The 16,025-nt window shown below is 39.0% G+C and overlaps 1 protein-coding gene across 3 annotated transcripts in view; it reads right to left on the reverse strand.

Moving 5' to 3' along the window:
• grid1a (glutamate receptor, ionotropic, delta 1a) overlaps positions 1–16,025 on the reverse strand; it is a 292,750-nt gene that overhangs the window by 27,694 nt on the left and 249,031 nt on the right. For all 3 annotated transcript variants that reach the window (XM_086172135.1, XM_086172144.1, XM_086172127.1), the window contains 2 exons: positions 12,487–12,648; positions 10,905–11,024 (listed from right to left, as the gene is read on the reverse strand). In XM_086172135.1, the coding sequence (XP_086028261.1) occupies positions 10,905–11,024; positions 12,487–12,648 (282 nt within the window). The remainder of the gene's footprint in view (positions 1–10,904; positions 11,025–12,486; positions 12,649–16,025) is intronic.

A 16,025-nucleotide genomic window follows, 5' to 3' on the forward strand; every position in this document is an offset into this window, starting at 1 on the left:
AGAATGGTAAATACTAATCAAATGCCTGAAGATATGGAAATAAATGCACATTCGCTGTTGCCCGTAAAGGTGGAACTGAAAGAGTTTGTTTTTAAATGAATACAAACCGATCTATATTGCGACACTGCATGTACTGGGTATTGGAATTGGTATCCAAATCTAAACTTCGTTCATTTTCTGAACATCAAATGAATGCTTATTAACCTGGATACTGCTGCAGTTTCTGATAGCAATCTCCCGCTTCATTTAATGTAAAACGTACATGATTTTGAATTTGCCAGACACCCTGCATGTACATGGTGACCAACACGGACATAAATGTTTCCAATCAGCTTAACCCTCCTATTCTAGGTAAAAAAAAAAAAAAATCTAAATAAATAAATGAATAATTGATAAAAATTTGAAAAAAAATAAAACGGGTAATAAGTTACTTTAAATTACCATCAAATAAAAAAAATAATTTATTCAATCATCATCTATTCTCCTACAGTCAAGATTGCCGGTGTGCTGGAGCCTATACTTCCTCACTTTGGGCGAGAGACGGTGTTCACCCTGGATCGATCACAGGGCCACATAAAGAACCATTCACTTTCTCGTTCACACATATGGCCATATTAGGCTTTCCAGTTAACCTAATGCATATTTTTGGACTGCGAGAGGACTGCCAGAACATGCAAGCTCCACACAAAAAGGCCTGCAATGTCGAATTTGAACCATGGACCTTCTTCCTGAGAGGTGTACCGGATACATATCCGTATACATATCCAGTTCTTAAATGATAGAAATAGGCTAACTTGTGCTGCAGTTGTTACAATTACAGATGACTCCCATGATGTATTATTGATTTTTTTTTTAAAATACACTGTAATATACAAAATGTAAAAGTAGTGTGCCAGCTTTGTTTATGTGGCACTGGCACTCCCATAGCTATCTTGCTGGTGTAAGGGCAAAATGTCAGTTTCTATTGTCTGCTTCACAGGGGTCTATTTTCTCCATGAGCAGCTTTGTCCCCAGTGAAAAACTGGGCACAATCTCTGCTCTTTAAATTGAAGAACACTAAAGAGGAACACTTTCACTTCACAGAGGTCTGCACACCGAGACTCCGCCGGGAAGGTCACAAACACATAGCAAATCCACATCACCTGCGCGCGAATAAGTAACACTTGACTGGACGCGGGAGATCTCTGTGCTGCAGCTCCACGGATGCAGCGTTTGGATCGATAATTACTTTCAAATGTTAGTGGACTGTGTTTTGTCCCCGGCAAATCAGGAAGACATTCAATTTGAAATTTTCAAGGGCGTGTTCAGAGGGTTGTGTATAATATATAAAAAAAAAAAAAAAAGGAAAATACTCACTAATACATGAAAGAAATCAGAATGTTGCGCAGTGCCAAATGTCTTCAGAAAAGTTTTATTTTTTCACAGCTTATGTCTTTGAAGTGTCAGCACCTAGAGGGTTGAGGTGTTGGATATCCCTAAAAATATGCGCTGAGAGGGTTAGATCAAAACCCTTGGTTGTCTCTAATGGCACCTCCTATACGCTTTGGGAAGTATTCTACATCCCAGGGACAATAGCAGTATTCAGGAAGCTCTGACATATGCTGACTGACTAATGCTGGGCTTATGCCTTATGATTTTCAATCTTTGGAGTCTTACTGGAGTCTTACTGGAGACACACTGTGTTCCCGTCATCTCCGCCGTTAAATATTAAGTGGTAATCTGAGTAGTTTTAGTGCAGTCGTAGCTCAGTCTTTTCCTAGTCTTGGGTTTATGACAACATCAAACTTGTTCGATATGATCCCAGGTCTTTCCAGTGATGTTACAAAATCAACAACCGATAGATGCCCTCTAGCCCAAACAGAACCAGGAAACCTGGTAGACAAACAATGACCAGAGCGACATTGGCGGCAGAGATGGAATTTTTTGGCGGTATGGGTGAACGGTAACCGCAAAAGACGTCCCGATCACCGTCTGGAAAGATGATTGGATGGTGGAGCTGCGGGAAGAACCCAGCTTGTACAATATCAACCCTCAGGACGTATCAGGACCAAGTGGAGAAGGAAAAGCGATGGACTGAAATAGCAGACTCTGCAAATACCGGGTGAAAACATTGCAGGGTGGGCCAATTTGCTGAAAGAATGTATCTATAGTTTTCCACAAGTCTTTTCCAAATCTTTTCAATGTCTTTAGATGTAAGATCAGACTATGCTGAGACTTCAAATGCTAAAAAACTAGCTTCAAAGGTGGTGTGAGATGATAGCTTTACACAAGTCTTTTCAAAATCTTTTCAGTACCTTAAGGTGTAAGGCCAGCTTAAGATATTGTATAGGGTGTACTGTGGCAGCAAGTGGATTAGATAGCTTGACCTTTTCCAACGCGTCGTTCCCTTGGTCCTCTCGACATTCCCCATCAATGTCTCTCGAGCTTAAAAGATCTAAAAATATATTTTCAAAGGTCGCAATAATGACAGTAGAGCTATTTAGCTGATGGCCGCGATGCTCGATATCTTAAAATTATCATCTGTAATAGGGCTGAGTAAATGCCAATGGGAGTTTTGAGAGCAACAAAAGGATGGGATTTTGAGAAGACCCGCTGTCATAGTGTCTCGACTGCCTCAATTACTGCGCGGTCTTCAAATCTTAAAAGAAAAAGAAAGAACCCTTTCATGCCACCATTTAAACGGCATCATTATGGATGTAGAACCATAGATTGAACCTTTTGTAGCGATACCCATCTCCTTTCCTTCTGCAAGTGGAGAGTGTCAGATGATTACATATTGACAAGTCCATAATGCTGAAGAGTCCCTCATTGACCCAACATGTCTGCCGCACTGGTCGGATTGACGAAATGGCTTTTGCTTCTCGGATCCACTGAACGTCGGTGACAAATTTTTGTTTCATCCACTCCTAAAACTTATCACGTTATATAACGTCTGTGTCCTGTGACTATGAGCACGCTTACAAAACCATCAATTGCCATCAGTCCACCCATCTGTCCACGCTGTTTCTGGACCGGTATGAAGTGCACAATGGAACGTGCAAACTCCAACGGCAATTGGGACCTTTGTGCCACGAGACAATGCAAACCCGTCCGAGCTTACGCATAAAGTAGGCGCACTTTCCCACTTTGAACTAAAGAAGTATTCTCAGAGCTCTTAGTCAGAAACCCTCTAATACCGGAGCATTTTGTTTCTTCTAGCTGTATCCATTAATTTGCAACGTGCATTCATCAAATGAGCCAAATTTGGACTGTTTAGTATTTCCTCCGTCCCCGTTACGAGTGGCTGATGAGAAGCCAGTGGTGCTATCTCTCATCACCAGACACAAAAGGAAAGAAAAAAAAGCTGACTGTATAAATTTGTCATGATAAAGGACATCTTATCAGTCTTGATGTACAAAAGCCGAACAGGAAAGGTATTGCAGTCGTCTGCCACCGAACCCTTTCACAGCTACACTTCATATTGCACTGCTCCGACATACATCAAAAAACAGGAGCAGGAAAATGAAAACCTGAAAAATTTACAGAGGAGGAAAAGAACAAGAGTGGGAGGGGGTGGGTTTGTTCTGCTGCATGAAAGAAATCTGTCACTCATAAACTTGCGGCGAGAAAAAAAACACGCCATGGAGATATTCTAAATGAGCACATTTACTTATTGCTTTTAATAAACTGTTCGTGTTATCCCGGGGACATTTCTGTATTGTTAGTTATGTTATATTTACCTGCCATGACAACCTCCGGCTGTTCTATTTGTTTATTTTTCACAGCCTGTGTGTGTCATCAATGAAAAGTGTGGTCCTGTGGCAGGAGATGTCTGTTTCCGGACAAAAGACCAGCCATGAACTAAGCAATGGTGCTGCAAGCGAAGGGTACTTTGCGCCACATTTATTTGTCAGTGACGTAGGTCGGTGCCTAAGTGTTATAGAAATATTGGCAGCCATGGTGGCGACTGCTCCCATGATGGAATATCGACACAACAGCTGGTTTCACAGCTGGACTAAAAAATAACAAAAAAACATTGGGTCGGTTTCGAAAAAAAGTAGTTTTAAATGTGCCCAGTGCGCACTATGTCACTATAGTCACTCCTTATACAGCTTATCCTGTACTCAGGGTCAAGGGGGGCTATCTGAACTGTGACCGGGCAAGAGGAACGCAACCATTCACTCTCTTATGCATATATCATATCGGAAATAAAAATCGCTCTCTCATCCACTGTCATGTAAAGACATGGACTCTGTCAGTTTGGGTTTCTGAACCGTCTACATGGTTTTGGACAGTGGGAGAAAACTAAAGTATCCCAGAGGCGAACTGCACATCTGTTCACTCTCAGTCACACATCAAATAGAGACAAACAACCTCTTACTCTCTCATTCACATTCTGGACCTGCTGCAGCTTACAGCATGTATATATTCATTTGTTATAAATATGTAAAAAAAAAATGTCGATGTGCACTATTTTATAGTATGTAAAAAAGGCATTTGTCAGTGTGAATAAATACTATCCCAAGATGGCACTTTTGTTCAACAGGAATTGTTTCACTGCTTTAACATGGGCTTATATTTAGTATCTGCAGAAGAGGCGCAAACAGATGCAAAGTTCTGTGGACCTCAGACGACGTACAGGATGTATCATCATGAAAACCATTTAGTGCGTATGAGTCATTTAAAAATATGCTTGCTGTCAGGAGGCCAAGGGGTTTGATTACAACGAAAAATGCAATATTTTTTATATCAATCAAAGGATTCAATGTTTTATTTAACAACTCAATCTTTATTTTGGAATTGGATTTTTTGTATTAAAACAGTTGCGTTTTCTGAGGTCGGCCCAGCCTGCTGCGACTATTGTGAAAATATGGTAGTGTGATGAATGTGTGCACCTCATCTGAATGATCAAAACAACGACATGGTGAATGCAAACAAAATAAACTTGACAGACGCCTCCTCAACTTGTTTTGAATAAAATACGTATTTATTTATATATATGCAGTACATGTGAATGGTTAAATGTTTGAAACTGGGAGGCGTGAAAGCACTATATAAGTTAAGACCATTCATACACACATACATGTATAAGTATACATATATATGTATACACACACACATACACACACACACACACACAAACATACACAGAGTGGGTGTTAATCTGATCTGAAGGGTTGCTGGTTCAATTCCCTCCTCCCCTGTATACCGATGTGTTTGGTTAACAATGTGCACGATCGCCGTCATGTGAATGTGTGTGTGTGTGTGTGTGTGTGTGTGTGTGTGTGTGCGTGTGCGTGTGGGGGTGTGGGAATGATTAAAAGCTATCTGATGTTTGAAACTGCAAGGTGTGAAAGCACTGTATAAGGTAAGACCATTTATAAACGGATGAACACACCCCCACACACGCAAACATACACACACACATAAAGACAGACACACACACATTTATTCACAATAACATAATATATATATTGTATATAACACCTTCAGCCAATCAGAAACCCCCCCGGGGTCATTTTGTCAATGTGGTGATAATAAAAGAACACCAAATGGATATTGTCAAATTAATGCTTCAATGATTGAATGCATTTTATTGCATTTCAAATGGAATTGCTTTTTAAAAATAAAAATAAAACACTGATTTAGCTTCATGTTGGCACGATTTGTTTCACGTTTTATACTTATAGACTGAATACGACTTAAAAGTCGGATCATTTACCATTTATATCAATTGAAACTTACATGACGATTGTCCGAATTAAATGTAAAAATTAAAAATAGATACAGAATTACGTTCAATGACAGGAAATGAGCAGCACTAAAATATATGGCCCAATAATTCCGTGCTTGCCCTTTCTTCTGAATCAGAGACAAAAAAGTGGATCCTTCTGCCCCTCGCTGCTGAATACCAATGGGTGAAGTGTGAAAATAGCTAGTAGGGAAATTGTGTTCTGTACCCCCGGGCAACATGACAAACAAGAGAAGCTGATTGCCAGTACTCAGATAAGTGTGTTGACTTTCAGCTGCGAAGGAGGCTGTGCAGCCAAGGTGCGTCTTAAAAAGCAGCTTCAGGTGGAGGGACTGCGCTGGCGCCAAGAGCTGGAACGCCGCTCTCATTAATGTTGGACGGTGCGACGATTTGTTATTTTTCATATTTGGCGAGCAGCTGGGGACTATACCTGCAAGTCTAAGCCCAATGAGGACTCAAACTAAGACCAGGATTTTTAAAATGTGTTAAAACATGAAGAATTAAAGGGTTAAAATTCACAGCGCTGGGGAATTTTTAAGGATTTCAGCTGACCGACTTTAGTCAGATAGCAAATGTTCGAAATTGGAGAATGATACATTGCTATGTCATTTTTCCCTTTCCATGATTTAAAGATAATGAACATGAGGTGATTTACAATCAAATCAAATGAGAACTATGTCTTATATTTTGAAGGACCATATGACGGGAATTTGTTTCTATAAAATATGAGATTATATTTAAATGTTGTATAAAAAGGAAAAGACTAACCATAATATTCTAACGGCGGTTTTGTTGCAGCAGATGCATCTGAGAGATTTCTCTGACTGGCGCCAACAGAATGGCTTGCCAGAAGGAACAATTACATTCAAATGAATAGACGGAGAGCCTCATGTAAACTGGAAGTCATTAGCAATATCTGCTTCGAACCGAGCTGACACGTCAATAAGCGCAAACTGGGAAACCAAGGCAACAACAACAGCATCGATCACTCTGCAGCAGCGCTGCGTGGTGGAGAAAACTCACAGTGGCCATCCAGGAAATAGTATTTCACTCTTCATTACAGTTTCTAACCAGAAAGATGCCTCATCTAAGAGCCATCAGGCCAGGGAGAAAACGGACTGAATGCAGATAAATGATGATGGAGAGGGATGAAACCAGAGCTGAAAAATAGAGAGAAATGCTGTGGTGGATGTAAAGTGGTAGAAGAGATGAGAAGCTGCAGTGGATGGTGAGATGGATGACAAGATGGAAAAAAGAAGGGGGGGGGGGCAAAATAAGGACGGCTGATTGTTGGATATAATAGCATTGCTTTTTCATGGCCGCCACCAGTTTTCTGCAACACGGGCAAGGGACACGCCGGACGTGTATCCAGATATAGAGAAACAGACACGAGAGGAACATGAATTTGTATCTGTTTTCTCTCACGAAATGGTTCTGCCAAGTAGTGGGCAAGCACATAGATAGACGTGCCAGGTAATAAACAACAGTACTGAATGAATTTGGCATCCCATTATCTGCCTTGGCCGTCCCTTTCTACCTCTGCCTGTTCTGAGATAGTAGTTGCCTGCATGCGTTTGGGCTCTCTGGCCATCTTTAGCGCGCCCGCACACACTCTCCCTGGATCCGGCCCGCACGTATAATACACATTTGGCCGCGACGGTGATTTCGGTCTCCCGTTTGCACGTTTCATGCTGGGAAACGTTGGACTTCACACACGCCGGGTATGAATCTCCCCGCGTCTGTGTGTCAACATTGTGTCGCAGCGGCTCTTCCTCACTCACTCTAATGGCCACATTATGATGAATTGGCGTCATGATTTCAGTTAGGCTGAGTGGTGATTAAATCTTCATTACCGCTTCTGGTCAGTCCTGCTCTACATAGATTGCCAAGAAACTCAATTCCTCTTCATCCAACAAGAGGTCCCTGACTGAATCAGGACACCTGCGGCAGCAAACAAACAGCTAAGACGTACACTATATGGTCAAAAGTATTCGCTCACCCATCCAAATAATCGGAATTGGGCGTTCCATGGACTGTGTTTACAAACTCTAAATATTCCACGATCAACTTGTAGCTGTATCATAAGAACATGGAAGAGTTAGGGAATGACAACAACTCAGCCACGAAGCGGTAGGCCACGTAAACCGTGGACATGCGTTCTCTGGAGTGACGAATTGTGCTTCTCCATCTGGCAATCTGATGGATGAGTCTGGGTTTGGCGGTTGCCAGGAGAACGGTACTTGTATGACTGCATTGTGCCAACTGTGAAGTTTGGTGGAGTGGGGGATTATGGTGTGGGGTTGTTTCTCAGCAGCTGGGCTCGGCCCTTTAGTTCCAGTGAAAAGAACTCTGAAAGCTTCGGCATACCGAGCGATTTTGGACAATTCCATGGTCCCAACTTTGTGGGAACATTTTGGAGCTGGCCCCTTCGTTCTCCGACATGACTGTGCACCAGTGCACAAAGCAAGGTCCATAAAGACATGGATGACAGAGTCTGGTGTGGATGAAACTTGACTGGCCTGCACAGAGTCCTGACCTGAACCTGACAGAACACCTTTGGGATGAATTAGAGCGGAGACTGAGAGCCAGGCTTCTGGAAGAATGATCAAAAGTTCCCATAAACACACTCCTGGACTTTGTGGGCAGCCTTCCCAGAAGAATTGAAGCTGCAATAGCTTCAAAGGGCGGACCAATGTCATATTGAACCCTATGGATTAGGAATGGGATGTCCCTCAAGTTCATATGCAAGTTAAGGCAGGTGAACAAATACTTTTGGCCAAATACAATATTTTGCCCTCCGTGCTCTGACTCATTTTTTTCCCCAAATGTCCTGAGTTAAGATTGTACCGTCTTACGCAACAAGCCTTTTATTTGATAAATCATTTAAATCATTGCACTGGGTTGATAATGAGCATGACATTCAAAGTTATGAGCTCAGATTATAGAGTGATGGGGTTAAATGTTATCGGTGTAAATGTTAACCTGGTCAATTTTGGTGTCCGGGATCAGAAAACTGCTGGTTTTGAAAACAGTAGAAATGCTTCTGCCTAACAAAAAAAACTCTAAATAATTAGACAGCGGCACTCTGTGAATTTTGCTGTTGAGATATCTGCTGGAATCATCTGCTGATAAAAATCCGATCCGTCTTTTTGCAGCCTCCGGTGAAGCCAGAAAAAGAATAAAACCAGTAAAAAAAGAAAAGTGAAAAAAATCAGCCATTGAGAAATGTTTGGATTCTTTATGTATTAAGAAAAAAATTAGCAGAACATAAAACAAACATCAAAACTCTGACTTCTGTGATACTGAATACTGACTATTTGTATTTGTAAGTTACATTAAATTACATTACAGTAATTTAGCAGACGCTTTTATCCAAAGCGACTTACAAAAGTAAGTACTGGATGTTTGTTTGGTTAACCATTTCACATTTTGATTTTAATACGTAGAGTTTGTTAAGCTGCTACTGCATCTTATAATTTCTCATTTAATAGATCAATAAAGTATATTGATTTCTATTCGAATCTATTTATTCTAAATTGTGCGGTTAAGATTAGACATCCTTGCATAATAGTTCCTGAGTGCTTCTGTGTCCAGCTGGGAAAGTAAACATTAAATATTGATCAGAATTGTCCCCATTTGATCCAATATCAATTCCGGAGAGTCGTCCGATCACTCAAAGTGTATGTCTGCAACAATGGACGGAATGGCTGAGACTTAGTACAGTAGATCTAATTCAAAAATAAATGATATATAATAATTAGTAATAACAATGAAAAGAAATGTTCTGCTAGTATAACATGTGTATGGCAGGTTAAAAAAAACAAACAAAAAAAAAATGTAACACTCTCGTGGCGCATTAATTACTTCATTGACAAAGGTTACCAGCAGTTTATATCTGCGTGCAATTTATTCTTTACACCTTTGTAAGAATAAGAATAAAAATAAGAACAACTTTATTTATCCCAAAGGAAATTGTTGTGCCAGAGTTTCAAGTAAAACATAACAATAATAAATAATAGTAGGAAATTGTATAAACAGTAAAAAAAAAAAGGGGGGGGGGAGAATAAGAAATACAAATAAAACTATAAAGTGTCTAAGTAACAAGTCAACCTTATACCTTATAGTATAATGTTTACAGATTGTAATAGTGCACTTTATTATTTAAATTGCACTCCATTATTATTATTTTGTGAATTTCATGTCACCTTGGGATTGTAAGAAATGTCTTGTCGATCTGTATGTCCGGCACATGCGGAGAAATTGACAATAAACCTGACTTTGACTTATTTGGCACTTGAAAAAGATATTTTATTATTATTTGTCCAGGTTGCACCTGTAATATTGTATATAAATGTTAGAGCATTTAAAAAAATCTATATAAATGAAGTGTTAAAATGAAACTCAACATGTGGTCTTTCATATAAAAAGGTTGATAAACACAATCAATCAATCAAATGGGATTTGTAAGAATATAGTTTACTGAATCTTAGGAATTAGACTCAAATTTGTGATAAATTCTGATAATTGAGGACAGATTGCCCGCTGGTCTGTACTTCTGCTTGGTAGTAAATGAGCCATATGTGGTCTGTATTTACCTGAATGAATAATTCACTTTCAGAGCAGAGCCGAACGGTGCAAGATACCGGTTTTACGAGAGTGGATGAAATTTAAGAGGTTTGCAGTGGGGGAGGCGGGATCTGAGAAAATAAAAACTTTCATGTCTGTCTTTTCACGGCAAGTGGTAACGACAAGACGGTATCTAAGGAAAGGTTTTTTTTTTTGTTGTCAGCATGTTCACAATGCCCGCTGTTTACGCCCTGCCTCTAGAACGGACAGGCTGTGCATATCAGCCAAAAAGACCTCTAAAGTGGATTTTCATTAAGAAATTGTAATTAATTGCACTGTGTTCTAATGCATTTATAACCAGCACATACTGCGTAACTTAATAAAAAACAAAAGGTGAAGGCATCCTTCCACGGCAACGTTGCTGTTTCTGAAAGAAGGCAATGAACCACTAACACAGAATCGCGAGCTGCAGAGATGGAGTAGATATTACAAAAAGTAAAAATAACTCATTATTCAGGATTTTATCTCGCCTTAAACATCAGGATACCGTGGGAAGTGCCTTTGATATGGGGGTTGATTAAACACATGCAAATTACGCGGGTCTCACCCGTTTCACATCTTTCCCGAAGGTCTCACTGTAGATGGTTCCAAGAATCTCAAATTGCACATGAGAGTTAGAGCCTTCGGCACGGAAGTCCATCAATCCCGTCAGACCGCTGATCCGTCCCTGCAGCAAATGGCACAAAATATAGCTTCAGTGAGAGTTGTCAAAACATTCTTTTCATTATCATTATTATCTATGTACTTTTCAACTTGCCGTTAAAGGAAAACTGCCAGCAGGCATTCATTAGTATATAAAAAGTTCTATTATACATGTTATTTTCAAACAAGGGTTACAAATGTTTGTATTAAATTAATTAAGTTGATTTACATTTTTGTCATGATTATGCATAAAGCATACCATCAGAGAATACGGGACCTTACTGAGCTGCCCTATTCCACATATAATTATCTCCAATCCTAAACAAATATTATTGTCTATCTCAGATGTTTTTCCACAATATTTTTCCTACTTTTCCACAAATTCCACAAAAAGTCCACTTCCAGTACACAAGTGCATTTTTTCAACCACATTTGTCATGGTCAAAAAAAACCTTGTTATCCCTGAAATAACCAGATAACAATAATAATAATAATAATAATAATAGTAATAATAATAATAATTCCAATATATTATGTACTAACTGTAATATATAATATCAATGATGCTAACAACAACAACAACAACAACAACAACAACAACAATAACAATAACACACCCAATATTACTACTATTACTGGCAATAATAATAATAGTAATAACCTAAACAGTGACAACAACAGTAATACTGATACCAATACTACTACTACTAATAATAATAATCATAATTATAATTATTGTAATGATGACAAGGTTAAGACAGGTTAGGAAGGATGATATAAAAGTTGTTTCGCATTAAGGGCGTAACTCACTTGAACTGGACTGACAGAATGTACAGTTTGTGATTTAAAAATAGACTGAATAAAATTAATTCACTTTAGATTTGAACTGTATACACCTTTTCAAAACACGATGAAAGCTGCTCTATCATCTACTGTCCCAGTTGAGATTCTGCGGCAATAGAAAATTCCATTATGGGATTGAAACGGATAAAATCATGCCACTTCCCAGTACATGCGGCCTTATTTCATTGAGAGCGGAAAGGGGGGTTACACAAGAGTAAAGGGGGTCGAAGAATCTGCCGCAAATCAATCCTGCAGCAAAACCTAGAGATCGCATTTAATATTCAGCTTCCTGTAGATGGTGTATTTCATTTGATTCATTCATGTATTAACAAGTACAACAAAATTATTTGTTATGGTTGTTATTGGTTATTTGGTTATCATTATAACTATTATGATTATTGATAGCAATTATAATGATGATAAATAATATAATAATATTGCTACATTACTATTATCATTATTATTATTATTATTATTATTATTATTATTATGTTTTAATTTTAAATTTATTAATTTAAATATGGGGATGTTTTCAAACTGACCTACACACGATGGATCTGTGGTCGACAGATGACTGACAAACAACACCAGACACAGAACGTGATAACAGAACATAATTTCATCATTTTGTTCCCTATTAATACCTTTTGGATGGTGTCCAACATGGACCACCCTCCATTCCACGGCTTGGTAGACTTCCTCATGCAGTTCAGGCTTGCCATGCTGTGCCATTTCCTGTCCTCAAGTTTTCTGTAGAAGGCATTGGCCAGCATCAAAACACTGTCATAGAGGTAGAGGTTGGACACCTGCAGGGGAAACAGAAGACTGCAGTTGCGATAAATCACAGCTACTATGAAATGTTGCCGGTTCAACAACAATTTTGTTGACAAGACCACATACGACGGGATAGAAAAAGAAAAGAATAAAATAGAATCCCAAAATTTGGAAATCATAAGAGCAGCAGCAGCAGCACAACATGTTGTTGAGAAAAGAAGGGCATGAAGAACATGCTACGTGTTATTAAATTAAATATCAGTTATCCAAAGAAATAATGTGAATAAACAAAAACAAGAAATTAAAATGATAATTGAGCTTTTTATCGTAAAGGGTCGAAAAAGAGACGGATAATGGAAAAGTCAAATGCGTTAACATTTAGGGCACATGTGTTCAGATTTAATTTTCTATTCCAAACACTTATTACAGATCTTGACTATTGGAAAAGACAACAAGCAGAGTTCTATTTCTAGTTCTATTTACAGCAAGTCAATCTTCTATAGCTTGTTTTCTATTCCTGTCCTTTAAACATTGAAAAATGTAGATGAAGACGTAAATATAACCAGCATTTTGAATAATAAATCCCTACACTTCGTGCTAGATTTGTCACTCTTTCACAAACCTTGTCATATTAAAGAATCTCATTTTTTTGATATGCAGATCAGGGAGTGAGGATCGAATGAAAACTCCTTTCAAGTCGATTCCGCCTCCGACTCCGGTCACGTACTGCGGGAGGATTGCTCTTGAGTACTTTAATGCACCGCAATGTCATCCTCTCATCCAAGCAGAAGGAGGGTCTTCAGGTTGATCGTCGGCACGGTGCCAGACAAGCAAGCAAGCATTTATGTCCTTTGACAGGTCAAAATAAAACCGTGATGATTCACGCGGAAATCTCGCAGATTGAAAATATAACCCAACTTGTTTAGGGTATTTGTTTTGCATAAATCGCTGTCATGCGGCATACAAAAGTGTGCAGACCATAAATAATATGCGCAGGGGGGATTCATCTGTTTATAAGGCAATATAGGTCTTTTATGGATATATTGGATCGGGGTAAATACTAGCAGCGTTCAAACATATCATAAGTACACAGCCCAAATTGCTTATTTTCATTACAGCTCAGAAATATACTATCAGCTACCATATGACACTGATTTCTCTTTTGACTCACCACCCATACTACTTTTATTGCTCATAAGAATGATATGACAATAACTGCAGGACAGTGGCCCGAGCCAGGATTTTTATTTTTTCGTTATACAGGACTGTCTCAGAAAATTAGAATATTGTGATAAAGTTCTTTATCTTCTGCAATGCAATTAAAAAAAACAAAAATGCAAGCCTTTTATTATTTTAATATGCCGATTATGGCTTACATCTTAAGGAAACTCAAAAATCCTATCTCAAAATATTAGAATATCATTAAAAAGTTATTTTTGTTTTTTTTTAATTGCATTATAGAAGATAAAGTTCTTTATCACAATATTCTAATTCTCTGAGACAGTTCTGTATATTAGTAGAAGGGGGCACATGTAGGCCCAGTGCCCAGTGCTTCCACCTCACAGGAAGACGGCTCAATTCCGACATGGGGCTTTTCTGGGTGAAGTTTACAACCGGGTTCTCCACTTTCCTCCCATAATCCAAAAAAAAAAAAAAAAAACGTGCAGGAGATTCATTAGAGACACTAAATTAGCCATATGTGTGAACAGTGAATAGTTGTTTGTCTCTATTTGATGTGTAAATGACAGAGTGAATGGTTGTATGTCTCTATTTGTGGCCCTGTGATCGACCGGCGCCTTGTCCAGGGTGAAACCCACCTCTCAACCAATGACAGCTGGGATAGGCTCCAGCACCCCCGGGCGACCCTGACTTCAGGATAAATGGTATAGCTGATGAATGAATGAATGAATTAGAGGAAGGGAGCTATCAAGGAATCAGTCAATAATACACAGGCGCATCGCAAACCCTTTTTTTGAAACAGCTACGGCACAAAGGTACAAGTCTTGCTCCCTGGGCTGATGAAGTAAAAGGGGAGTGGGAAATAAAGAGTTTTCCCTGGTTTAGTGAGGACAGAAAGGAATATGGGGGAGACGGAGGGAAAAGTTAGGCCTGATGGTGTTCTTTGATGAGATGAAAGGCCGGGTCTTAATGCATCACATCAACACCGAACGATACTGCTGTCTGCAAGTTAGTGGTTGATAAGATATATACTATACACAGGAGACGTCCCAGGTAACAGCATAGTGCAGAAGAAGAATAAATATCTTCCCTGACAGTCTCTATCCCATAACATTTCTAGCACACATTGTCTCAGCTGTCTCTCTTCAGCTGCACAGCATCCTGCAAAGAATCTTGTCAGGCTGCGAGAGTGGATTCCACGTCCTCCGGGTCAAATCAAGTCAAATCCTCTGAAAGGAAAAGATCTATGGAGGCAATACAAGCCGCTACTTTGGGCATTCAGTTCATGACACATTGACTCGCTGCGGTAGGACGGCACGTGTCGAATACTGCTTTGTCAAGGTCGCAGAGAAAGGTCACCACAAAGCGGTGGTAAAGGTGCCGGCTCTAAGATTAGCAGAAAAGAAAATCAGCTTCGCTCTTTTTGATTTTTCTAATTAATGCTTGACCTGCAAACATGATGCATGACATTGACAACTACGTTGATTTGACATCCACACGGCAGAGAGTGGATTTAAAAGAATGAAAAAAAAAAGTTCAGTGAGAGCTAATGGGAACGCAGCCACATACTCCAGATGAATCGATCGGGAAAAAAAAAAAAAGAAAAAAGTTGGTGTGAGAGCACCGTGCTAGAAACATTTAGAAAGACCGAGTGAAAAGTTGTACAAGGTTACAGAGGAGAGAAGAATGACATTTTGATGAAGAGATATTAAAGCAGTTCGTGAAGGAGGTTTGTGTATTTAGGCTGTAATTGCTTTGAGGGATTTTTGATATATATATATATATAAAACTATAAAATCCAGTGATGGAACATTAAAAATGTCTAAATCATTTTAAATTGTTTGAAATATGTTGTATAAAATGTTGAAATAAATCAATAAATGAAAATATTCCGCAAATAACATTTACATGGCCAGGCACATTGAATGTTGGTTTACTTTTAAGGGCACTCGTTTGCCTTTGTAATCATCTCATCAAGGAAATTCGATCAATCTGTGTTTGATGGAGAATAACTTCTTTATTTTTATTTGGGATGTGACATATGCCCGTATATGAGATACAGTGCATGTTTATACTGTAATCCTGGAACAAAATACTGTGGTATATGTGGTATGTCCACGATGATGCTCGTAAATGACTGGGGCTTTAGCGGGTGTTTAACAGCATCTAAATGAAGCGGCTGAATTCTCAAGAACAAATGCATTGTTCTAAAAATACTTCTTGCTGATAA

The sequence above is a fragment of the Fistularia commersonii genome, chromosome 2, assembly GCF_037954325.1.
Source record: "Fistularia commersonii isolate RoL2024-O1a breed Wild chromosome 2, RoL_Fcom_v1.0, whole genome shotgun sequence".
Taxonomy (NCBI): Eukaryota; Metazoa; Chordata; class Actinopteri; order Syngnathiformes; family Fistulariidae; genus Fistularia; species Fistularia commersonii.